The sequence below is a fragment of the Ovis canadensis genome, chromosome 1, assembly GCF_042477335.2.
Source record: "Ovis canadensis isolate MfBH-ARS-UI-01 breed Bighorn chromosome 1, ARS-UI_OviCan_v2, whole genome shotgun sequence".
NCBI classification, from domain to species: Eukaryota; Metazoa; Chordata; class Mammalia; order Artiodactyla; family Bovidae; genus Ovis; species Ovis canadensis.
In genome coordinates this window covers 31,816,720-31,843,920 of record NC_091245.1, presented here as the reverse complement: position 1 = coordinate 31,843,920, position 27,201 = coordinate 31,816,720, and the positions used below count along the sequence as shown (strand labels likewise).

At 44.5% G+C, this 27,201-nt stretch overlaps 1 protein-coding gene across 2 annotated transcripts in view; it reads left to right on the top strand.

Moving 5' to 3' along the window:
- PLPP3 (phospholipid phosphatase 3) overlaps nucleotides 1-27,201 on the top strand; it is an 87,836-nt gene that overhangs the window by 23,470 nt on the left and 37,165 nt on the right. For both annotated transcript variants that reach the window (XM_069592655.1, XM_069592664.1), the window contains exon 2: nucleotides 21,017-21,174. In XM_069592655.1, coding sequence (XP_069448756.1) covers nucleotides 21,017-21,174 — 158 coding nt within the window. The remainder of the gene's footprint in view (nucleotides 1-21,016; nucleotides 21,175-27,201) is intronic.

Here is a 27,201-nt window from a genome sequence, read left to right as displayed (position 1 = left end):
CGGAAGTCTGAACTCAGAGTGGTGCAGGGGACTCTTCCTGAGGGCCACGCAGCAGGGGTCTGCTCCCTACCTCTCTCTGGCCTGTGGATGGCTGTCTTCATGTTCACATGGCATTCTCCCTGTGCACCCTGCCTGCACCTCTGGATCCAAATATCCCTTTTCTGCAGGTTACCAGTCATATTGGATTAGGACCCACCCTACTGTTGTCACTGTAACTTGATTTACCTCTCCAAAGACCCCCTTTCCAAGTAAAACCACACTTGGAGGCCCTGGGAGGTTAGGACTCCAATATATGAAACTTAGGGGAAGGCACAATTCAATCTCTAACACCTCCCATTTATATGTGAGAAAATTGAGGCCCAAGCCAAGTAGCTAGAGATTTGATTTTCGGCCTAAATGACTCTGAGGTCATGTGCTATCATCACATCCTGTTTTCTCTGCATGAACTGAGAATATCATGAAGAAAAGGGGAAAAAAATCTTCCTTTATCTGAGTTTATTTATTTATCATGAGATAAGTTTGATGGTTATTAACTGATCAATTTAACTGAATTTGAACAGCTGAAACCTGTATAGATCATGTTATTTAAAAATAAAGTCAAGTATAGCACATTATGCTTAGTTAAAATGTTTTATTGCTCTGAAGCATCTGCTAAGCCTGTTACACAGATTCTTCTGTTCTTATTTGAAAGTACCAGGGAATACAATGACTGGTAGGCTTTATAGTATCCCAGTAATTGTCTGGCAATTGGACCACACTTTATAGCAAAATCAATCAATATTAGATATGGATCACCAGTTTTTATCTTGTCTGTCTTTCCTGTAGATTCCTTTTAGGTTTTTCATTTTCCTTCTCCTGGGTTAGTGACTATGGCAAGCTGCCCCAGGGAAGGCTGGGGCCAGCACAACAATAGTCAGCTGGTGTAGCCCATCGTGGTGCAGTTGGTCAGTGTATGGGCACCTGTGTCCTTTTGTCATTGAGTGCACTTAGGCAAGACACTACTACTCTTAATTTCCTCCCATGAATTAAACAAACAAACAAACACTTTGACTTAATGATCACTGCATCACCCCAGTTGCTCTTTTCTGTGCTTTGTTCTTTGCAGGTGCATAAAAATATTTACTGGGCAAAAGTGATTGAAGAGAAAGTGAACACATAGTCTCAATAGATGTGAACCAAGGAAGATCCAAGTGACATTCCATACAAACCAACATGAAGTGCTGAGAAAATCCCATTATTTTCTTTTAGCTGGAAATAATCAAACATTGAAAAGATGTTGGTGTTTTAGAAAACTCTGCATATACTGATGGCCTTGCCTGCTTTAAAGGAAAGGAAAGCTCCCACATAGAGACATAGGGCTACCCCCATCATCTTTCTTCATTCTAATGTATTTTGTGGGGAGACCATGGGAATAACCATAGCTTCATGAATTGAGTGCACTCTGAGATGGTACTGTACCTCCAAGCTTCACAGTAACCCCTCTACTGACCCCAGTTTGCAGATTTCCTGAGGAGGTTAGCAGCTTACCCAGTATCACAGGACTAAACAGAGAAAGAGCTGAGCTTCAAATCTATTTGACCACAAACGCTGTGCTTTTCTTAATCATCTGTATTGTCAGTTACCCACTCCCATTTCATAAAGAAACCAGAGGCTTGGTGATTTTAAGATACACGTTCAGTAACTATATGTGAAGTACATCATGCATTTTAAAAATATATTTATTTATTAATTTAGCTAAGCTGGGTCTTAGTTGCAGCACATGGAATCTTCAGTCTTTGTTGTGGCGCACAGGATCTTTAGTTGCAGCTTGTGGGATCTAGCTCCCTGACCAGGGATTGAACCGGGTCCCCTGCACTGGGAGGGTAGAGCCTTAGGCACTGGACCACCAGACAGGTCCTCATAATGGATTTCTTAATGGACCAAAGTAACACTTGTCTCGCTCCGTCTTAGAGAAGACACACCATCCCATATTCATGATACCAGTAATATTAATTGAGCATTTCAGTGTGCCTGGCATTATATGAAGCATCTTTGCATATCATATCTTTTTCATGTCATATCCCTATGGAGAGTTAACTGATGTGTTTAAGGTGGAGGCAGGACTCAGGTGTGTCTGACTCTGAAATCCACACCGTGCTACTCTTTGCCATGTTCTTCAGTAGCCAACAGATAGATTGCCACTCCCTTTAGCTGCATACTTCTTGTCTATACCTAGTTATGCTCCTGAATAGTGCTGTGTGTTAAGATAACCTGAGAGAGTCTGAAACTAGCAGTGAGTTTCATAGAGGTGCAGGAAACAAAGAGGGGAACAGCCCTGGCCACTCCTGGAGAGAAGGCAGTGATTGTTAGGGTTGCGCTCTCCAGGACCTAGCATGGTGTCAAGGCTTTCGTATCTCTTTTTAAGGGCTAATGGAGATGTGTCTAGAAAATACAGATTTTTTCCTTGGGAAGATGCTTGGTCATGCATCATAAGCAGGGAGCTTTAGATATGAAGTCCTATGCTCCAACCCCTTTTCCCTGTGGCCACCAGGGTGCTCTTTCTCAAACACAGCCTGGCCATGCTGTCTACCCCACACATATCCCCTTATTCTGAGTCTCTGCAGTGCACCCAGCACTATATGACTGAATGGCATTACCAACTAATAGGATAGGATTTAAAAAAAAAAAGATAAATAAAAAAAACAGACTGATGGCTAGGAAATCAGTCTCATTTGAAAGCCATATCCTCAAAACATAATTTTGGAACTGGTTAGAGATCATTCAGGCTAGGTTTTCTTAGGGAGGGCTCTGGAGAACTCTAGTTCTTCTAGGTTGTACATTTCCCTGTTGAAACTCAAAAGTGAACTCTGATGTAAGCTCCAAGGAAAACAGTTTGTGCCAAATATGCTTTGAGATATAACTGAGTAGTGCAGCCTCCTCTCCTTAATAGAAAAGGAGGCTTGGTGAAGAAAAGGGACTTTCTGAAGACATGGAAGTATCCAGTGTTGGGCTCCAAGACCCAGCCGTGGGCTGCTTCTGCTGCGCAAAACCTCCCTAACATTACTCTCCACTCTGTTTCTGTCTTTAGACCAGGCAGTCCTAAAGTATGTATTTTCTCCTGTATCTTGAAACCATATGTTTTTTAAGGTTTTTTCCTCCCCTCCCCTCCTAAGATAAGCCTCTGATGTTTTGTGTCTGAAATCATTCTGGGTTTTTTTCAGAGCCATTTCAGCAAAAACATTAGAAAGCTAGGTTTATGATGTGGCAGAAGAGAATGTGAGAGGAGGATTGCAGGTGTGGATTCTCCCAGGAGCTCTAGTAGGAAAGACAGGGTTTCTATGGGAATGTTACTGGCCCCCTAAATAGAGAGCTGATTGAGGGCAGGAACCCTGCTTTACTCGTTGTGATATTTCCCAGCTCCAACACACAACAGGTGCTCAGTAAACCTTTGATATTCAATATGATTTAAAATTTTGTTTATGCTTTTTAGAGTAGTGATTCCCAGATTGCCTTGGGATAGAATCATTTTGAGGTCCTATTAAAAATGGGAACTTTCAGGCCTTTGCCCCAGAAAGTCTCATTGAGTTATCAAGTGGGTTCTAGGCCATGCCCAGAATGTGTTTTTTAATAAGTGTCCCTGATGGTTTGGATGATTGACCAAATCTGAGAGTCACTATCCAGAAGATAATCTTGTTTGATCCTCCATGTCACTCTTAAAGACAGACATGAAAATAAGCACTGATCTTCAGGCCTGGAACCTTCACACAAACACACCCACAAAGAGGTGTGTGCAGAGGAATACGGAAAGGATGTATGCAGAACAATTGGCCAGTATAGCCTGGGTCAGATGGAGAGGGGCGATGGGCAGAAATGATTTGCAAGCCTAATTAGACCTGCTCCCCAGTTCTCAAACCTGCAGCTCTAAGCCTCCTGCTAATTGGCAGTCCCTTAATAGATTAGGACTTGGCATCAGGTCTGCATGTTATTATAAACCACACACAGAAAAACCCAGTGGCTGAGGAACTCCTGCCAAACTCAGGCCTGGGTTTTTGTGAGGCTTTTGAAGTGCGCTGGCCTTTCAGTATTTTGTATAGTCCGTGTACTAAAAGGCATCCAACCATTCCTTTGGATGGGATTTGTGAAGGGTGAGTCTGTTGAATAATTAATTCCCCAAGACCCATTCTGTCATCTTGATGGACAGGCCAGAGCCCACATACACAGCTCTGCTCTCAGAGGTCCTTGGAGCACGACGGGAGAGATGATTTCTCACAGGTCCTGTCCTGTTCTTAGGAATCTGTCCCCCTCCCCTTTGTGCGCTTGTGGGATGGGGAAGAAGAAACGTTAAGAGCCCATCTGCTGGAACCGGGCTGTGTGATACACCATCTCAGGAAATGCTCACAGCAGCCCTTCCAAACTGCCTGATCTGTTTTGCCAGGGAGGACGCAGATGTCCTGAGAGCTCACGAGTCCAGGGTTACTCTGCCACATGTGTCAGAGGGACTCCTACCTGAGTCTGCTCCCTCCAAACTGCCACCAGACCACACCAAAGGCCAAAGACCCTTTTTATTTTTCTTGGTGTTCAGCTGGTTAATCTGGGCAGTGAAGGAAAGTTTTCTGTGATTTACAGCACCTGCAGACATACCTGTTTGCATACCTGGATAATATATGTCTTGTAAGTCCTCCCCTCCCCACTCATGTTAGATAATAGGGTCCCTGCCCAGAGGCGTGGTACCTTTACAGGGTGCCATGTTGTGCAGAGGGGCACAGTGGACAGAGTGGGGCTGCAGAGAGGGGCTTTGCTGGAGTGCGAAGGCCTTCTAAGGGCTGCCAAAGGCACACTCAAGTATTCCTGGAGCCTTTCAACCATTCCATGGGCCTTGCCCTCTGCTCTTGTCTGCCCAATTAGGTTTCTGTGGGGGCTCCTTCCATTTTTTTGCAAGTCCATTTCCACAAAGGGTGAGCTGTAGTGGAGCCTGAGATTTCCATGAAAACCTTCCATTTTTCAGGCAAACATACCAGGCAGCTCTCGTGGCAATACCATGGTGAAGGAGAATAATGTTATTTGGCATTTCGCCCTTTTAAGAAAGTGTATGTGTTGGGGGGGGGGGGGTGCGGGGAGGGGGCGTGGGGGTGTGTGAGGGGGACAGGTTCGGGGGAGGATGGGTAGAGAGAACAGTGGGGGCTTTGTAATTTACTGCAATAGAGAGGTCAGTGGGCAGGGTCATGAGGAAAAGAGGGGAGCAGAGAAGGCCTGAACGCCCCCCCAACCCTTGGGCTTTCAATATCCTCTACTCCCTGTTTTCCTGATTCATACATTTTGAGAGGTTGTAAAGGGGACATTGACGAGTTCTTTTTATGTTTTTATTTGGAAGAAGGACTCTAGACATTCTGTCCCTCTGAGAGAAGCTGGCTCCTTGCTGCTTTGCAAGGATTAAGGGCCTGGCTTCCAGAACCGTTGAAGAAACATCCCAGGAGCTACCCCTTTCTCTTCACAGCTGAAAAATGCATCATGGAGCAGTGGCTTCCTGCAGAGTTTTGGCACAAGAGCTTCCCTCTGGAACAATAGGGTTCCTATAGCAAGCCACCTAGGAGTTCTTTACTGCTGCTGGCTCTCCCACGTGTATCTGAATGCCCACATTTTGTTTCCCTGATCCTGGTGGGGATGGGGCGGGGCCAGAGCAGCAGAGGGTGGCCCCAGCGCACAAGGATTTCTAGCTAAGGAGGGCTGACCAGTTTATGAGAAGTACCCCTTTGGAGGTCCAGTCAAAGTCGCCTACACATAGGAAATGTGATGGCTGCGGGGCACTGTGCAAAGCCAGCCTGACCTGGCAGCATTCCTGCACTGCTGCTCTGTGGACTTATTTCTCATCTTCAGTTCTGGCCTTTGCAAAATCAAGCGGGTACTGTTTACTGGAAAGGATTGCTGGGTGGTTTAGATAGCTCAGACAGTAAAGGATCTGCCTGCAATGCTGGGGACTCAGGTTCGATCCCTGGGTTGGGAAGATCCCCTGGAGAAGGAAATGGTAACCCACTCTGGTATTCTTGCTTGGAGAATCCCATGGACAGAGGAGCCTGGCGGGCTACAGTCCATGAAGCTACAGACAACTGAGCAACTAACACTTTCACTTTCACAAATGAGAGGCAGCTCAAACTGCCCAGAATGGTATCCAGTTTGCAGGAGTAACTGATGCTAATTCCCCCCGCCTCTAATCCACACTGAAATGTTGTTGATATCTACTTCTTTGACTGAGCCAAGAGCTGCCCATCTTGAATTTGGTTTGTATCTGAAGATCGGCAGATTTGGGGATGTTTTCTGAGGCTCTTTATTTTTATAAATGAGCATCTTTGAAATTTCACATACTTAAAATAGCCTGGTCCCCAGTGGCCCCAGCTGGGATAATGGACAGGAGGTGATGCCCATCTGCTCTGTGAGGATGCCATGGAAACAAAGCCTTTGGTTTGTTCAAAAATTGCCTTGCACTCCTTGGATAAAGGTGACAGCTCCAGAAGGTCCATTAGATACCTGGTAGGACCACCTCTTTCATTTTGCACTAGGGATTGCATACCTATTGGCTGCCAGGTCATGTGCTATCTTCCATGCTCCCTGAATATTTTAGAAATGCCTCTGTCAAAGTTTCCATGAAGAAATAGAACCCAAGTGAGCTGAAGTGTGATGATATAGTTAGCAGCAGAGTTAGTACTGATGAATAAACATTTTTATTATTACTTATCAGGAGAAGGCAATGGCGACCCACTCCAGTACTCTTGCCTGGAGAATCCCATGGATGGAGGACCCTGGTAGGCTGCAGTCCATGGGGTAGCGAAGAGTCGGACATGACTGAGCACCTTCACTTTCGCTTTTCACTTTTATGCATTGGAGAAGGAAGTGGCGGCCCACTCCAGTGTTCTTGCCTGGAGAATCCCAGGGACGGGGGCGCCTGGTGGGCTGCCATCTATGGGGTTGCACAGAGTCGGACATGACTGAAGCGACTTAGCAGCAGCATTATTAGTTATCATTTGTTAGTATTTGTTTTTAAGGTGGCCTTAGCTGTGGCTCAAACGGTAAAGAATCCACCTGCGATACTGGAGACCCAGTTTTGATCTCTCGGTTGGGAATATTCCCGGGAGATGGAAATGGCTACCCGCTGCAGTATTCTTGCCTAGAGAATTCCATGGACAGAGGAACCTGGAGGGCTACAGTCCATGGGGTTGCAGAGAGTGGCTACGACTAAGTGACTAACTCTTTAGCTAGAGAAACTTAAATTCCCCAAACTCACTTGTGCTGTCTTTTTACTACCAGGCCTTACTCCACTGAATTAAAAACTAGTGTGGAGATCATTTTCCTTCCAGGATATTGGTCGAGCTGAGCCAGCTCAGACTACTCAAGACTCCTCCTTGCTCAGTAGGTGAAATTTACTCAGTAGGCTAATTTACTAGAATAGAAACAAAGCTGAATGACTCTAATATACTGATCTACCTTCAACTTACTACAACTTACAGTGATCCTAGTGATGAGAAGGAGGAGAAGGGGATGACAGAGGATGAGATGGTTGGATGGCATCACTGACTCGATGGACATGAGTTTGAGTAAGCTCCAGGAATTGGTGATAGACTGGGAAGTCTGGCATGCTGCAGTCCATGGGGTTGCAGAGTCGGATGTGACTGAACAACTGAACTGAACTGAATTGAGTGATGATTAAGTTAGAAACTTTTTTCCTGCAAGGAAGAGATTTTTTCTGGAATGAGTAACATTTTAAATTCTGTTTTTTCTCTTTTTGCATCTTTTCAGTATCTGAGTTTCAGGAATTAGGTGGGTTCCCTCACACTACTTTTCTCTGTTTTTCTCAAGGGTAAACGGTAGGTAGGAGATGTGGGTGAAACACTGAAGCAGTTTGTGGGGGGTGGGAGAGGCTTTCCTGTTCTGGATTTTTCTTTTCTGTTTTGTATTGCCTTAAGTACAAAATTGGCATTGGAATGACAGCAAGGAATCTTTGAAATGCATTTACTGGGCTAGTCAATAAACCGGTATTGCATGCCTATTGGCTGCCAAGTCATGTGCTAAAGGGCGTCTTCCATGCACCCTGAATATTTTAGAAATGCCTCCGTGGAAGTTCCCGTCACGTGGCATCATGGGTAGTTGTCCCCAGAGTATGGCTTCTTAGAGGGCAGAGACCACTTCTTATTAATTTCTGTAGCTCATAATTCTCTCAGTGAGGAGTTTCCTCCTTCAAAGCAGGCTTTTTCTTCTTCACTTTCTTGCCACCCAGTCCAATTTGGAGAACTCAGTGAGGCGTGCATCAAGCCTCAGATGTCTGGGAGAGAAGTTTGACTTGTACTTTAATCAGGTGTTCTGTAATGCCATTCACTCCCTGGATACGTCTAAAACGAAAATATGGCCTAGAAGGACAGCACAGAGAGAGGAAATAAACTACAAATTAAAAAGTGATTAGTGAGTGTTTAGGCAGAAGGTCAAAGGGATTATTTTGGACTTCAAACTTTTCAGCTTTCAGGGCTTGTATTCAGTTACAAAATTACATCCTTGAATTATTTGTGCAGGTGGCAGCTGTCAGATTTGAAGAAGGTTTCTGTGTTTTACAAAAGGAACATTGACAGGGCCAGGAGTGGGGAGGGTGCTCCTGGGGTGAGGGCTGTCTTCTCAGCCGCGCACTGGAATTGCTGTCATCTTGGGCAACCTGCGTGACAGTCCTTGTCTGAGCTGACACAGCCCTGTCCAGGTTAGTCCAGCCACCTTCTGGAGGAAACCAGTCAAGCTGGTTAATTGGTATCGTGGAAACGGCCAGAGAGTAGATTTTTAGGACTGTGTTAAATGCAAAGGTACATTTAATAAATACCTTGATTAAATGTGGTATTTCATTCTCACGGCTCTTCAAAGTGGCTCTTGGCGTCCTTTTTTTTGTAACTGGGCCACAGTGAAGTTAAGCAATTTGCTGAAGATTGCTTAGATGATAAGTAGCAAAACTGGTTTTCAAATCCAGGTCTGTTGCTTTCTTGAAATCTGTGCTCTTCCTCTTACTGGGAACTTTCTTCAGGGCAGAAATTCCCAACAAGATCAGAGCAACTGGATTAGGTCGAGTTGTGCTGAAATCGATCCTTAGCCCTTAGCCGGCAGGAGAGGGTGGACCAGGTGCTGAATCACCGCAGCAGCCTCCTCACTTTACCCCTTCCTAGTATTTTCTGATAGTTCCAAGGCATGAAACACCTGGGAAACTCTGAAGATTAACTGTCTTAAAGATTATCCAGTCTAACCACCCGTTTGGTACTTGAAGCTGGTTAGGTTCTCCATAATTTATTCCGGTACAGTCATCTGTGCTTTATGAGGGTACTGTGTTGCTTTGGGAGACTGTGTTCAAAAAACAGGATTTAGGGATATGAAAGAGATTAGATTAAGTTCAGAAGGAAGGGAGTATGGCGGGGAGGATTCACAGATCATAAAGTGTGTTAGGGGTGGAGCCTTTTCTTCTGAATTTTAGTCTGTTTCCTATATATCGGGCTTCCCTTGTGGCTCAGCTGGTAAAGAGTCTGCCTGCAATGCGGGAGACCTGGGTTCGATCCCTGGGTTGGGAAGATCCCCTGGAGAAGGGAAAGGCTACCCACTCCAGTATTCTGGCCTAGAGAATTCCATGGACTAGTCCATGGGGTCACAAAGAGTCGGACACGACTGAGTGACTTTCGCTCGCTTTCGCTTTCCTATACATCTATTCAGTACATGTTTGTTGAGCACCACTAAGTGCCAGGGATTATTCTTTGTGCTGAGGATACAGAGATAGATAAAGTAAGGACCCTTTTCTGAAGAGATTTCCCAGAAAGGAGTAATCACGATGCTAGGGTGTGATGGATCTCAGTATTCCCATCTAGTAAATGGAATATACTATAAAGAAAGCTGAGCACTGAAGAATTGATGCTTTTGAACTGCGGTGTTGGAAAAGATTCTTGAGAGTCCCTTGGACTGCAAGCAGATCGAACCAGTCCATCTTAAAGGAAATGAGTCCTGAATATTCATTGGAAGGACTGATACTGAAGCTGAAATTCCAATACTTTGGCCACCTGATGCAAATAACTGACTCATTTGAAAAGGCCCTGATGCTGGGAAAGATTGAGGGTGGGAGGAGAAGGGGATGACAGAGGATGAGATGCTTGGCATGGCATCACCAACTCAATGGACATGAGTTTGAGTAAAACTCCGGGGGTTGGTGATGGACAGGGAGGCCTGACATGCTGCAATCCATGGGGTCACAAAGAGCCGGACACGACTGAGTGACTGAACTGAACTGAAATGGAATAACTGATGCCTCGGATCTCTTGTAGTTTCAGAACTCTACCAGCATATTACTATAATGTTCCTGACTCCGCTAGAGTAAGATTTGTAATTACCAGCAACTATTTGGTGGATTTTTATTTATAAATTCCTTCTCACTTGGCTTTTACTTTTTAGCATGAATGAGCTTCTAATCAGAAAGAGGCTTTTTCTTTTTTTAACACTATTGCCTTGAAAAATAGAACTCTCTGATAACTTCACCTAGTATATTACATAGACATGTGTAAGTTGTGTTTACTTCCTTCTCCTGAAGCATAACCATGTAATTTATTAACACGTACACCTTCCTTAACTTGCCAGTAAGGCAGATTCGTTCTGGCCCCACTGCCACCCTCATTGAATAAACTTGCAAAGAACTTTGTTGTTCAACAAGCCTTGGCTTCCTACCTCATTCTTTTTGCTAACCGTGAAATCTTTGGCAAATCACTTAGCTTCTGAACTTCAGTTTCCTCATGTCTAATACGCAGCTATTATTAACTGCCTTGCAATGGTGACTTGACACCATGTTTGGCTTTGAAAACATTGATAGGAGGCACAGTCTTTGGTTAAGTCTTTGACATACCTATGTACATACCCATGCACTTGGGTCTAATATGGCCATCACTTACCACGGAGGAGATGATAAGTTGAATCAAGTGTTCATTGTTTCTGTTTTTCTGGGTTCCCCTAAAGACTTTATATTCTTCAGAGCAGGGGTGGAAAAACCAAACATCTCCAGGGATCAGATATTACTATTAACATAAATGACTGAAGTGCACCAGTTACACGAAGATTGACAGTACAAACTCAATGGGAATGGAACCAAGATGTAGCCTTGGTATCAGGGGGACAGAAGGGCATGGTAGTGCATGGAGAATCTGTGTAGCTAGTTACCACTACCTACATTGATTGCCACTGGACAGTAGAGCTGGCTTAAGATGCTGAAATCTGGGACTTCCTGGTGGTCCAGTGGTTGGGAGTCTGCGGCCAAAGCAGGGGACACAGGTTCAGTTCCTGGTCGGGGAAGATTCCACATGCTGTGGAGCTACTAAGCCCATGAGCCACAACTACTGAGCCCTCGCACCCCTAGATCCCATGCTCCTCAACAAGAGAAGCCAAGGCAATGAGAAGCCTGAGCACCACAACTGCAGAAAACCCTTGTGCAGAATGAAGACCCAGTGAGACCAAAAATAAATAAATAAAAGAGGCTGAAATCTGAATGTTATGTAAGACCTCCTGTTATTAAATATTAATAATGAATTTTAAAATATCTTAAAGACTGGGGGCGGGGGGAAACAGAAGATCTCTGAAGGCTAGATTTGGCCTTGGGCTGCCAGTGTGTCAACTTTGACCTAGAACTTGGTAGGGCTGTGTATGAGTTGGCTTAAAGTGCCCTGATGGCCTTGGATTACCTGCCAGCTTGTTTTTATTCTTGCAAGCATCCACCTCAGTTCTTCATTTTTGGCGCTGCATCTGGCTCCAGCCTTGCTTTTTGACTATCTCTAAAGTGTCTGATGTCCTGCCAGTCCCCGTGTTGTTTATTGTACCACCACGTGAACTTGGTGTTTGTGTACACCTGGATAGCATGACTCTGATGAGAGCACACTGCTGACGAATGTATGTTTAACTGTTGGAAAAATAAGATGTGCTTTTCACCCTTATTACACCTCCCCTTCAGCCTCCTGTGATCTTCAAGAATGCGGGGCAGGGTGCCTGCTGTGATATTTCTTCTCTGTGTCAGGGTGCCAGGTCCTGCTAACCCCTTCTGTTTACACAATCCCAAGAAGTCCCTGGAATTAAAGGATTTTATGAGCATGCTTTTCCCGTGGGATCAGATTGCATTGGGAAAGGGGCTGGTGGGGCTGTGGCTTTTGACAGAACTCTCATCATGTCTTGTCCCTGCTTAAAAGCTTTCTGTGGCTTCCTATCACATACAGAAGCAAGAAGTAACATTTACAGAGCCAAGTGACTACTGGATGCTTTATAAGTTGTCTCAGTTAGTCCTCCCAATCCATTCTGTATGTTGAGAACTATTGCACGATGATGGAAATGGAGTTCAAAGAGGTCAAGTGACATGCCCAAGGTCATACAGTAAGCATAACAGGTGATAGAAGTAGAATCCTGTCTGCCTGATTCCAAAATTTCTGGTTAAATTGGAAAAAAGTAACTCTGCCAGAGTGGGTTACATGGCTAAGTGGCTCCTTTGTAGAAAAGATATTCAGGTCTTGAATCAGAGTTTGCCAGTGATAGTTTAATCCAGATGTTAAAAACATTACTTTCCAGAACTGTCAGGCAGATCAGAGGTGATCATTTACCTAAGAACTGTGAAACCACACATGTGATTCTTACCATGTCCTAGTTCTGGGCAGTATGTTGCAAATGAACATCTCTGGCTCATAAGAGAGACTGAGAGTAGCTGGATCTGTACAAATGCATCTCAACGTCTCAGGCTTTACTTTTTAGTCCTTGTTTAAGGTCAACCTCCTTGCAAACCATCTGCATAGACAGAGTTCATGTGTGCTTAAGAAGGGCAGGCTCACTGGCCCCATCTCTGAATGAACTTTAGAGTCAGAGTATTTGATCACATACTCTGGTTACACCTCTTGTTAGCACAGTGGACACTGAGGCAAATTATAATCTCTGACCTTCTGTGCTTTGGTAATTAACTGATAATTTAGAGGATTGGAGAATTAAATTAGTTGATATATCCAAACCTCTTGGCACACAATAAATGCCCAATGAGTGTACATGGACTGCCACCCTTATTTAAAGAGGCATCAAAAGAGAGAAAGGAGGTCTTGACCTATTTTTACCTGGAGGAGAGGAATCATAAGTCCTTTCTGTAGTAATAAAAATAAAGTATCCCATTTGTGAAATATATAATGGCAACAAAAGAGGTCTGGAATTCTCAGTGAAAGGTATAAATCACTGACTGTTGGTTGACCTGTTTTTTACTTCTTGGGGATATGGCAGCCCTTTAAAATTCCAACTGCAAAAGCCAAAACTGCCAGAGCTGAGACTTTTAAGGTGGCTCTTATTTATTCTGAAGGATAAAATGCTTTTATAATACTTTCAGTTCAGTTCAGTTGCTCAGTTGTGTCCAACTCTTTGCGATCCCATGAATCGCAGCACGCCAGGCCTCCCTGTCCATCACCATCTCCCAGAGTTCACTCAGACCCACGTCCATCGAGTCAGTGATGCCATCCAGACATCTCATCCTCGGTTGTCCCCTTCTCCTCCTGCTCCCAATCCCTCCCAGCATCAGAGTCTTTTCCAATGAGTCAACTCTTCGCATGAGGTGGCCAAAGTACTGGAGTTTCAGCTTTAGCATCATTCCTTCCAAAGAAATCCCAGGGCTGATCTCCTTCAGAATGGACTGGTTGGATCTCCTTGAGAGTCCAAGGGACTCTAAAGAGTCTTCTCCAACACCACAGTTCAAAAGCATCAATTCTTCAGTGCTCAACTTTCTTCACAGTCCAACTCTCACATCCATACATGACCACTGGAAAAATCATAGCCTTGACTAGATGGACCTTTGTTGGCAAAGTAATGTCTCTGCTTTTGAATATGCTATCTAGGTTGGTCATAACTTTTCTTCCAAGGAGTGTCTTTTAATTTCATGGCTGCAGTCACCATCTGAAGTGATTTTGGAGTCCCCCAAAAATAAAGTCTGACACTGTTTCCACATCTATTTCCCATGAAGTGATGGGACCAGATTCCATGATCTTCGTTTTCTGAATGTTGAGCACTTTCAAATTAGAAAGACCATTCAAGGTTCTTTTTCATACCCCCAAATAGACTAAGTCAGGTGTCTCTTTGTCATGGAACCTGAGACTTTCTGAAGTTATGGAATGTAAAACAGTGCTCAAGGTTGTGTGCTGAGCACCTCACCCAGTGCCCAGTGCTCAGGAACTGTCCATATGTGCTTGTGGAATCCAATTAAAGACCTAGGATTTAGACTCAAGAAACCCAGGAGCCAGGGCTGGACCTGCCATTCCTTTCTTCATTTCTACCATGTGCTTGCTTTGGGTTCTGACAATCTTCTTTCTGTGAAAAAAAAAAAAAAAAAAAAAAGGCCTGAGCTTTCCAGGACCAAAGAATTGAGCATTTGTCAAAGAGAACCTCTAGACCAGAATACTGAATGTTCACACCAGCCAACAGCAAGTGTTTTTCATGGCACCCTCTTTCAAAGGTGGGAAACGCCTTCATAGTAAACTTAGTTTTGTCTCATCTGGATTGTGTCCAGTCTAAAAATCTGGACAAATATCGTAAACCAAAGAAAGTTTGCACACTTCTAAGACCAGTAGCAATTAATTACTTTAAATAGAAACCCTGTCACTTACAAGCAACATAAATATTTGTATTTTGAACCTCTAAGTAGTAGTTGGGTTGACCATTCTGGCCTTAAGTGATTAAAAAAAAATCAGTTGGTCATATTTTAACAGGGAAGACATTTATAAAGAAAGGGAGGGTCAGGTCATGGAGTAAGAAAACATAAGCCAAAAGAAAGACAGACCTGAGTTCAAATCCCAGTGACCAGTTGACTCACTTGGGAACCTTGGCCACATTATACAAGTTCTGGCTTCAATTTTCTGTTGGGTAAAAATGAAAATAAGAGCCTGTAACTTTTCAGAGCTGTTGTGGAGATTAAAATACATTAATTCCTAATTAGATTCTAAATTCTTTGGAATCAGAAGCCCAGTGTGGTCCATCTGTATTTTTCTCTGTTTTTCTTAATATTGATTCATTTTTGGCTGCATTGGTCTTAGCTGTAGCAGCAGGATCTTTCACTGCGGTGTGGGGGCTTCTCTCTTGTTGAGGCATGCAGGCTCCAGAGCACATGGGCTCAGTAGTTGGGACACACAGTTTTTGTTGCCCCGTGGCATGTGGGATCTTATTTCCAGAATCAAGGATCCATCCTGTGTCCCCTGAGTTGGCAGGTGGATTCTTTACCATTGGAAGTCTGCTGTCGAGCTCTACTTCTGTACTGGTCTGAATTGGTGCCATTTGCTCACTTTGACTTCAGATGGACTTCTTAACCTTTCTGAGCCTTAATTTTCCATTTGCTAAGGGAGTAAAACAGTAAAATTTATAGAACTCTATACCCTAGCTAAGATGTATAAATTCCTGTTTCAGAATCATTAAACACCTAGACTGTACATGGGCTCTTTATCCAATATTATTTTGTGAGTAAATATGTAGGCTTTCTGCAGGTATTAGTTGAATGCTAGACTTGGCTCACTTTAGGGCAACTACAGTTTGGGTGAAGTGGAAAGTTGGACAGTTCTGGAAAAGGTCTACAGGAACGATGGGAAAAATCTCTCCCTGATGCTCTGATTTCAGCCACGCAAAAGTGCAAAAATTTCTCATTCACTCTCCCACCCCACTCTTCTCCTACCCTCACAAATGCTTTCTAAAAATCACTTTGAGAACAGGAGGCTGTGTTTAATTTTGCACAAACTTGAAGCTGTGGCTGGAGGGAGCAGGGCTCTGGGGTTGGGTCACTTTGGTAACACTTCCCACATGACTTTATCAATGGGTGGGCCACGAAAACTTATCCCATGTTTTTTTACACCCCACCCCCAAACCACCCAACCAGCCCAAGTGTTAGTTTTTCAAAGCCCAAGAACTTTCAAAGGCTGAACCCAACACAGGGGCTTTTCTTCATGCTTTGATTTTCTGCCCATTAAGTGTTTGTCAGTGAGTTCGTATTTCACCTCCCCTGCAGCCTACACATCCCAAGAGGTCCCTGGAGGTTTAGGAAGTTAATTGATCCTTGATTAAAAGAAGGAGAAATGCTTGAGTCCGAGGTCTTAGAATCACCAGATGGGGTGTGTCTGTGTGTGTGTGTATGTGTGTGTATTCACTTACATTTTTGTTTTGCTTTGCAAAAAGCTTATAATGTATCTTTCAGTATAGATAAATTTAATTCCAGGATATTGGCCTCAAAGTTTTAATAATATTAGACACTAACGTGTGTAGTACACGGTAAATGTTCAGGGAACAGGAGCCAGTGCTGTTGCCTTGACTGTTCCAAACAAAGCACTTTCTTTCTTCAAAGACCATGAGATTTGCTGAGCTTCAATTAATTATTAATACTCACAGGTGCTTCTATTTTAAGTGACTCATTTACTTTAGAATGTGCCCAGGAGTCAGAGCATTTGAGCCCATCCACCTCCACAGCTTTTCTGACCCAGTGACTCTGGTAAGTCACTTTAATCCCTTTGAACCTTAGGGTGACTTAATGTGTTAACTTTTATGACTGCTTCTCCTATTGGCCTTTGGGCCACTGGAAGGCTGGTATTCCAACTCAGTAGTTCCATCAGTGCTGAGAACAGAACAGGCAGCAGCTTTGTCTGACTTGCTAGTTTATGTGGGGATCCTCTGCACCTTGGGTATCTCTCCCACCTCTGTGGCCAGATTTCAAATTGTATTTTCATCATAGCAGTGACCCTCATTTTGTTGATAGCTTATTGCAGTCCCTGTACTCTGTGCTCAGTTGCTTAGTTGTATCTGACTCTTTATGACCCCACAGACTGTAGCCCTCCCAGGCCCCTCTGCCCATGGGATTCTCCAGGCAAGAATACTGGCTGGGGTCACCATTTCCTCCTCCAGAGGATTTTTCCTGACCCAGGGAAGGAGCCTGTGTCTCTTGAGTCTCCTGCATTGGTAGACAGATTCTTTACCGCTAGTGCCGCCTAGGAAGCCCTATTGCATCCCTAAGCTACACTGTTTTTATGAGTGTATTTAGGACCCCAGGCAGAAGGAAATGGCAACCCACTCCAGTATTCTTGCCTAGAGAATTCCATGGATAGAGGAGCCTGGTGGGCTGCTGTCCATGGGGTTGCACAGAGTTGGACATGACTGAAGCGGCTTAGCATGCAAGCCTGCATTAGGACCCCAGAAACCTACTCACAGGAGTGTCAAATTAAACCTCCTCTCTGGACCATCTGTAGTGTCCCCTGTAGAGTGCCCTTTTGTGTGTCATTGTACTTTCTACATCGGTCAGTCCTTACACTATAAAAATACTTTAGTGCACTTGTTTTCGTGACTTTTTTACACCACCATGAGCTTCTTGAGGCCAGGTACTTTGATGTACTGTCACCTCAATTTCCAGTGCCTATCACTAGGAATTTTCTTGAAATGAAACGGTCAGGAAATATAGTGATTGGTCATAAAGATAGTGCCAACATTGGAAATGGAGATCCTGCTTTGGATTAGAATGGCCTCATCTCTGTGTCCTGGAGAGGCAAGGCGTTATGTCACTTGAGGACTGGCTGCCCCATTGAGGGAGACATATTTACGCTTTTCCCATCAACCAAAGGGAATCTGAGGTTATTCTTTTCCTGGAGCCAAATCAAGACTCGACTGGCATCACCCCCAATCATGCCACAAGTCTGCAGGGGAGACAGAAAAGGCCACTGGGTTTTCTCAATGCTGTCTCCATGCCTTTCAAGAAAATAAAACGAACCATATTCAGATCCAACTTCTTGTCTGCTTGTGGTCATCATCCATATTATTGGAACCGGAAACTCTCCCCAAGCCTTGGACTAGGAAGGAAGGAAGAGGGTTTGGATGGCTCCCAGGTTGAGTGCAAAAGAACTGACTAGACAGATTTTCTTTCCTAACCTTCTCTGTGGGACTTTCCCTTCCTTCTTCCTTACAGAATTTTTGAGTGTCCACAGTGTGCACCAGACTCTGTGCTGACCCTTCCCCATGCTCTTGCCTGGTTTTTTCCAACTAAAACAACTCCCTGTACTGATTTCATTCCATGATCTTTATCTTCCCCTACTAGACTCGAAGCTTCCTGAGGGCAGGACTTATGTCATCCCCTGTATTCCTTGTACTTCACAGGCATATTTGAGACTCAATAAATACTTGTTGAAGAGTGAGTGAATACATTAATGTATTATACCATCCCATCCATCTCAAAGCAAGTCTTCATTTTTCCCATTGAGCAGATGAGAAGGGGGTCGTGAGATGGGGAGTAACTCGCTCAAGCAGTGGCGAGCAGAGTTGAAATCATTAACCGAGTTCAATCTGACTCCACAGCTCTCTTATATGTGTTTTATTGTCCTTAGAAACATATGCTTTACAGACCTATCATGTGAACACTATTAAAAATAGAAGTTGGAGGCCTAAGAGCGGAGCACAAATGTAAGGAACTGGGGGTCTGTTCCTTCCTGAGTTTATTAGCAACGCTTTGGCTCCTCGGCACCACAGAGGCTGTGGCCGGGCTCAGATGCGAAGCTAACAGTGTTGATCACGACGGGTGGAACTTTAAAAGCGGACTATTAATATCATACTGCTGGCTTCGCAGCTCCTTTTCATAGCCAACTTGGCCACATTTCAAAGTGTTCAGGCAGTGGAATGAAGATGGCTCAGGCCCACAGGATATCTTCTCTCTCTAGCCCCCAACCCAAGAGGACCAGCTAACTGCACTTGCCGCCACTAAGCCAGAACATGCATTCACTGTCTGCCTTCCTCCACCTTTTCTCCGTCCTTGCAGAGACAGAATTTCAAGAGCTGCTGGTGATTGCCTTCCAGGGCCCCTCTGTGTTTACTTTCTGAAGGTCAGGCACAATGCTGTGGTGTGTGGCTGGGCTTTCTTTTCAAAGCACCAGTATGAATTTGATAAAGTAAATTGTTGTTCTAGCAGGAAGCAGTTAGGGGTCACAAAATAAATAGCCGTAGAATTCAAATAAATCCAAAGAATAAAACCAAATAAATCCATGTGTGTATGCACAATGATACATAAATACACTTTTTAGAAAGTGAGCATTTTTATCACTGCTGGCCTGGACTAAAGTCATTGAAAAACTGTGGAGTTCATGGTACATTTCTTTTTTTTTTTTAAAGGCAGTCTGGGCCTTTGAGTAATATGATGTGAGCTTAATTCTTTTGGAGAAACATGAAAATGGAATCTTATCTTTTAAATGGCTGCTTATCACATTTTTTCCCCCCACTAATGAAATTCCTATATGGATGAAACCAATTTGTAAAGTTAAATTGGGGATTCAGGCACTTTGGAGGTGGACTAAGAGACTCTGAGTGAGCTAAACAGTCATTCTGAGCTTCTGTTTTCTCTACTGGGAGATGAGTGATAGTAGTGCTTAGATGATTTTAAAATGACAACTCAGGGTTGTTAGAGGGTTCAATGCAAAAATGGATGCAAAGTGTCTTATACATTGTTGGCGGATATCAGCAGTGGCTATTATCATTGACCAGATATTTCTCATGGTCTTCCTCAGTCTTGACATTCAGTGGCTCACCTTTCACTTTTATTTTACCTTTTCCTCATCTTGGTGAGGTGGCAGTGGGGCTTGGTGTTGAACTTGGAGGTAAGGGAGGAAGTGTCTTTCAAGCTAGAGCATGAACCAAGACAGAGGTCCCGTGTCGTTTTGTTGGAGGGTGTGTCAAGGAGGTTCGGGTTGTGGGAACTCCAGAGGTTGGACTTAGGGACGTCATCTTGTCCTGTGTGGTGGGGAACCATTGACAGACCTTGAGCATAGCCGTGACATGCTCATGCCCAGGAAGTAAATGGGTGGATATGTGTGAGAGGCACAGAAGGCCAGGAGACCAATTTGGAGGCTGCTGCCTGGTCCAAGCAAAAGAGATTGTGGGCCTTCACTTTTTGCTTCAGGCTTATAAGGGCCTTTCCTGGCAGGTGATGAAATCTATTTTCCATGACCTTTAAGAAAATGGCATCTGAACTGGACGCTGATAAACTAGCAGCAGCTGCGAGAGTGCCTCGCGGTGTTCCTGATGCCCTTGGGCTCTGCTCCAGGTCTGCAGGCAGCAGGGCCCAGCTCAGCTCTGTTCAGTCTTGTCAATGACCTGTTGAACAGTGAAAGGAAAGACTTGGAAATGCTGTTTACTGAGTAGCTTCTGTGTGCCAGCACTCTGCTAGGAGTTTTGAATGCTTTGATCCCCTTTAGGCATCAGTACAGCTCATTTGTGAGGAAACTGGGGCTCAGGAAAATGGAGAAAGAAGCAGAAGTCCCATTGCTAGGAAGTGGTGGATCTGGGGGTTCAAATTTAGGTTATCTTACTTCAGGGTTTTCAGAATTCCATGTCTGAGTGCCTTGAGGTGAGCTTTTCAAAGGGGAAGTAGTTGGCTTAAGAGAGGAAGGCACTTGGAGGCATCGTGAGACCTCATTAGATTTGGAACTTTGTTAGTGATAATTACAAATCGTGCTTTGACTTTAGCAGGATGACGTAGAGTAGTGGGAAAGCTCCTGCCCTGGTGCTTGCACTGTCTCCCTCTGTGCTCTTGGTCAAGACAAGAGGATCATGCGACATCTCTTAGTTATGAGTAAAGGCAGAAAGAGGGTGCATGTAGAGAAGGCTTTGTTGTTGTTTGGTCACTTAGTCAGTCTTATCCGACTCTTTTGTGACCCGTGGACTGTAGCCCGCAAAGCTTCTCTATCTATGGGATTTCCCATGCAAGAATCCTGAAGTGGGTTGCCATTTCCTTCTCCAGGGGATCGTTCCAACCCAGGGATGGAACTGTCTTTCCTGCACTATAGTCGGATTCTTTCCTGGGAAGCCCCAGAGAAGGCTGTAGGTCACTACAAAGGCAAGGAATTGACATCACTATCGATGCTGTTATCTGGGGTGGTGTTTGCTGTAGGCCCTTCTTCTTCGGCCTCTTTGCACTGATGTTTTCCCTCTGTTTTGTTTTCTCCCCTCTATATGGTGATGATGGTTCCATCTTGACCAGCGGGCCTGCCTTTCATCATCATCGAGACAAGCACCATCAAGCCTTACCACCGGGGGTTTTACTGCAATGACGAGAGCATCAAGTATCCGCAGAAAACCGGGGAGACAATCAACGACGCTGTGCTCTGCGCTGTGGGGATTGTTATTGCCATCCTCGCGGTAAGTGCCCAGACTGCGGTGGGCAACCTGTCTGATTCCCTGGCAGCACATCATGGTCTCTCTGATATAGCAGAGGTTTAGAAGATCAAGGGTCAATTACTTGATTAACACTATTTCATGCAGTTATTACTATTATTAAAAGTATTGGGTTGGGCAAAAAGTTCGTTTGGGATATTCAAAACCCAAAAGAGCTTTTTGTCCAACTCAATATTTTAAAATAGAAAAATACATATACACTGTAAGTATTATAAAAGTATGCTAAGCAACCTTCTAAAATACTTTGCATACATTATTTCTGCAATAGTCAAAGTGTAGATATTGTCCTTATCTTTCTTCTGCAAATTAAGAAACGGAGGTCTGCAGTGTAAAAATAATTTGCCTAGGTCACTTGGTTCATGAGTGATAGAGCTGGGGTTTAAACCTAGTTGTCTTCCTTATCCCAGGCTTCCCAGGTGGTGCTAGTGGTAAAGAACCTGGCTGCCAGTGCAGGAGCTGTAAGAGATGAAGGTTTGATCCTTGAGTTGGGAAGATCCCCTGGAGGAGGTCACAACAACCCACTCCAGTATTCTTGCCTGGAGAATCTCATGGACCAAGAAGCCTGGCAAGGCTACAGTCTGTGAGCTCACGAAGAGTTGGACACGACTGAGTGAGCACGCATGCACGTCCCTTACCCCAGAGTCTGAGCTCTGAGCCACCATGCTGTAAATCTGAGCCCCGGAGGACAGGAGAAATGCCTTACTGAATATCTTGGGCATTTTCTGTATTTTTTTCCACACTATTGTGCTGCTGCGCTGACAGTGATAATGCCGCTGGCGTGATCTGGCATATTGTTTAATTCTCTCGCCTGGTAAATGAGACTCGCAGTCCAGAGACCTGGGTTCTAGTCCTGGCCCTCCACTGCCAAGCGGTACATCTTTAAAGCCAAGGGTGACCATCTTGCTTCAAAGCTTTGCAGTGAGAAATAAAAGAGATCATAAATATTGAAGTACTTGATAAACTCTTAATTGCTGACCAGGTCGCTCATATCCAGGGGAAAAGTCTAGACTTATATCCAGATCTTTCCTTAGAGGGTGAAGCCCTCACTGCAGGTGCAAAAATGTGCTACCAGCTTGACAAGGTCCAGAATTATTTTAAGCAATGGTAGCCATGTGGGAATTGGGGTATCGTCTATCTGGGCTGTACTTAGATCACAGCTTTGTTTTAGATGTGTCCATTTAGAGCAGAGGAGGGGAAGAGTGAGGGGATCCAGTCTTACAATTTGTCGTTCATATGTTTTCACAGACATCCATTCCACATCTCCGCTATTTTCATTTTTTTCTTTGTCCTTGAACCCCAGCAACGTGGGCAAAGGGCTAGGCATCATGTCCACCAAGATCAAAAATTCTCTCTTCTAGATTCTGAGTCATCTTTGTGTTAATCCAATCATGGAAGCTTATCTTTGGCCTGTATTAGCAAGCCAAGAAGGGAGAAAGTTAATGGACTTCTCCAGGCCAGAATACCGGAGTGGGTAGCCTTTCCCTTCTCTAAGGGATCTTCCCAACCCAGGTCTCTCACCTTGCAGGTGGATTCTTTACCAGCTGAGTCACCAGGGAAGCCCAAGAATGTTGGAGTGGGTAGCATATCTCTTCTCCGGCATATCTTCCTGACCCAGGAATTGAACCGGGGTCTCGCATTGCAGGTGGATTCTTTACCCTCTGAGCCACCAGGGAAGCCCAATATTAAGAACACTGCATGTAAAATAGGGGCTTAGTATTCCCATCATTCAGATGGAAAATCTGAAGCTCAGAGGAGTTCAGTGATATCTCAAAGTCAAAAGCAAGTAAAAACTGGGGTTCAAGCCTAAACCTGGTTTATTCCAAAGCCCTCTGTCCATGTTGCTGACTTGATTGTGGACAGGCTGTTGGCTGTCCTATTCAAGTGCTCGGTGGGATAGGCAGTTAGCTACTCTTGCCTTCTCTGCATCAAATATAAACAGCTGATGGTCCACGGAGTGCACTCCATGAAGTTTTTCTTTTGAATTCCCCACTCTGGGGGTGGGTTATAAACTTTGAGACCCCTCTTTGTTTTTTAATAACATCGTAAACCAGGCACACAATCAACAGTTTGACATTGGGGAGGGGGCAGGGAGGCAAGTAGAATTCTTTCCAACCTTTAAAAGAAAAACAGTCCATTTGGCAACTATAGTAAAGGTGGGCTAAGGATCTTTCTGTTCAGAAACTGAGAAATACAAAATCTCATTTTACTCTTTGCTCCAAAGTTACAGTTGGGGTTGAGTTCTTTAGGAAGAATGGCTTTGCCTGGAAAAAATGTTTGTAATGGAAGGTGAATACTTAACACGGTGTCTGGTGCTCAGGTTTGAACAGGTGTTTTTGACACTTGGAAGCTCAGTTAAATTGAATCCTTTTAGAAGTTGGCTCTAACTCGGGAGCTGTTGAGATAAGAATATCACATTCACAGGGATGGTCTGTGGCCTCTGCTCTCTTTACGTGCATTTATTAGTGGTGTGCCTAGTGGGCTGCTCCTGGGCACGGCACCAGGGAGAGAGACTTGGGGCCCCTCGACTATGTGAATTAGGTAAATCCCTGGGCTGCCCTGGTGGCTCACTCAGTAAAGAACCGCCGGAGGCCCCGGTTCCATCCCTGCTTCGGGAAGATCCCCAGAGAAGGAAATGGCTACCCACTCCAGTATTCTTGCTTGAGAAATTCCCATGGACAGAGAAGCCTGATGAACTACACACAGTCCATGGGGTCACAAGAGTCAGACGTGATTTAGCAACTGAACCGCCGCCACCTGGGTTTTCTAGGCCTCATTTTCCTCATCTGTAAAATGAGAGTCCTGTTTGATTTCACACCTGGGGGCACATCCTTGGCTGCAGAGGGCTAGGACACAGGGCATTCATGTCTCTTCTGGATCCTTGCTTCTTCCTCCCTCACTAAGAGAAACCTGCTTTGAAGAGCTTAGTTGTGACTGGCTTCCCTCCTCGTATCATGTGGAAGTTTTAATTAAAATGCTCCCTGACCTCCCAGATTCCCCTGAAAGAGTCATGCACTGTGCCTCGGTTATGGGATGGGATGTTATGGGATGGGCATCGAGGACGTTTCTCCCAGCCGCACAGTGCCAGCAGAATAGGTCTGGAGGTGCCTCCCTTTGGTTCTGAGAAAGCCATCCTTTGCCAGGTGCTACTGTTGCATCATGGAAACCTGGGGCTGTGTTCAAGACTTTTGCACCCTCCCAATACACACACACACACACACACACACACACAGTTTTTTGGTGTCTCAGTTTCACATAGGGTTAAAAGTGTGGGCTCTGGTTCACCCCCAAGCTCCTCTGCTATGGAACGTGTAGAAAATTAGTAAGCCTCCTTGCTTTCATCTATGAAATGGAGATACTATGAAGGTTTTCAGAAATAAATGAGCTAATATGTGGAAAGTAATTCAGTGCCTGATACAGGCAGTATATTCAGCAAATGTTCACTGTTTTTATTGTGAGTAAACAGCATCAAAAAGTGATGAAGTAAAAAAAAATATTGATGAAGTGACTTAGTCAAGACCTTTTACTTGGCAGAAGTACAGTTAGGAAAGGCCCTCCAGCCTATGGATTCATCACATCTCCCGCTCTTCCCTTGTAGTTTATTCATGAGAACTCAGGTCTCTCGACTCTCATGCCAATACTCTTTGCAAGAAAACTTTAGCCTCCTGATCCAGCTGCCCCTGCATTTCAGCTGGAGGCGTGTGTGAGTTCTGGGCTCCTAATGAGGTATGCTCACCCGCTTACCTGTCATTAAGGACCAGAGTAATCATGAACAAGAGGAAAAGCAAAGGCCTCGGAGGAAAAGTGAATAATTCCCATTAATGCATATGGTCAATTCTGGAAAATCTATACAACTTGAATTCAACAACAACAACCTTCTCTCCCGTTGTGACTGGCCAGAGAGCCTGGCTAGCTCCATGCCGAATCTGCTTCTGATCAGAGGGCGTGAATGACAGTCAGGGAGGGTGAAGGGGGACCCAGAGCTGGAAATCTAATCAGCCTGCTACTTGCTGCCCTGGCCTCCTCCTGCCAAATGTCAGGTTTGTTTAAAACAACAAGAGAAGCCTTGACTGATCTGGGTGCCCCTGCTCCAGTCTGAATAGTCCCCACAACAAAGGAATGGCACACCAGTGGGGTTTCAAGATGCAAATTTCAGAAGTTATAGAGAAAGCAGACACCTTTCTATGGCAGGAGACGTGGAAAAATCGGGTCATTTTGACCTCTTTTTCAGATGTATCTTAGATTTTGAAATTATAGCATAATAGGAATTCCTTCCAAATCCACAAGGCAATGGTTCCTATCCCTGCCTCCTAAGGGTTTAATGACTCTAGCAGCAGTGAGATTAGGAGCAAAAACAGTAAATATCATCTTTTATCTAGCCTTCTCTCCAATTGCCTTGCACCATGCTGTGCAAAGAATTATGCACAAAGATTTTAATATGGAAAAAATGCTTAGTATTCCTTTTAAATAAACAGGGGCTCAAGTGCTTGCTTTGGTCAGACCCTGAAAGGGGTTTAATAAAGATTCTTAATGTCTAGGAGTTGAAGTATGATGAGTCATGAGTGAATCCACTTCTCCCTCTGGCCATAAAAATGCTCCTTTTCCTCACATCCCATCCATTTTGAACCTCTGTTATGACATTCCTAACTAGAGAAAAAGCTCAGATTTTGGCTTTGATTGAGGTTCGTGGCCTAAAACTTCTGAGATTCTTCATTCTGTGACTTATCCTTCAACTTCTGTCAAGGCATTGACCCCTTTGGAAAAGAACTATACCTACGTTTACTGTAAATTGGTGAAATAGTTCACCAACTCCATAGGCTAGTTCTGGGAGTCCAATCAACTGACATTACATGTGTCGTGAGTGAGGATCGGCCTTTTCGTCTCTATAGTGGTGTACAGTTTACAAAGTGCCCTTCATGTGCGCATTCTCTTATCTGCACCTGGTAGTGACTCTGTGATTCTCAGGGGTGGATTGGTGTGGCTAAGGGAACTGGAGATCAAGAAATGAAGTGACTTTCCCGTAATTAATGAGTGGCAGGGCCAGACCAGGAGTCCTCTGATTCTAAGGCAAGGCTTTTTAAAATGAGACCATTGCTGCCTTCTAAAGCCTGCTTCCCTTCCACAATTACTTATTAAGCCCACAGGGCATGGCAGGTGCTGGTGATCCAGAACTGAACCCTCGCCTAACAAGCTGTGTGTTATCTCTTGTCACTAAACTGCCTGGAAGCTGCCCCATCTCCAGCAGACAGACAGCACCTTCAATATATATCACCTTGTAATGTGATTTGTGTCTACTTTTCATCTCCCCAGCTAGATAATGGGTTCTTGCAAGGCAGAGATCAGATCTTTCCCTCTTGCACATGGTAGGTACTAACTAAACACTAACTAAACACCAAGCCAATGTCACCTTCTCCAGGAAGCATTCCTTGACTGCCTCCTCCCCCACCTTCCAAAGGTCCCAGAGGTCCCTGGGCCCACCTCTGTCTTTGCAGTTATTGTATCGAACTATCATGTCTGTTTACCTGACTATTTCCTGGTAATTCTGCTAGAGTAGGCATCCTCTGATTTTGATTTTATTGCTAGCATAAGGCAGAAACTTGGGTACTCAATATATGTGATTGTAAAAATCATAGAGGAGACCATACATTTAGAGCAGAAACTGACAAGCATTAGGTCAAAAGATGTTAGAGGACCTAGGCGAGCAGGGATACGTGTCCTGTTTGTCTCCCTAAAATCTGGATGATGGCCTCTGATGCACACGGGAGCCTGCTCTGTACCACATGCACATTTCTGGCTGGAGAGACAAGAAGAAGAACTTATACCTCCAAAACTTGTTTATTTAGGATCAGGCTTCGGTTTGCCCACATCTGGACTTCATTACTTCCTCCCCACCCCCCATCTCCCTTTATCTGAGAGAGCACTGCCAAGAAAACAAGGTTCCCCAAGACTGCCTCCTCATTAAAGGTTAGTCGAGTCTTCAACTCTGAAAAAAAA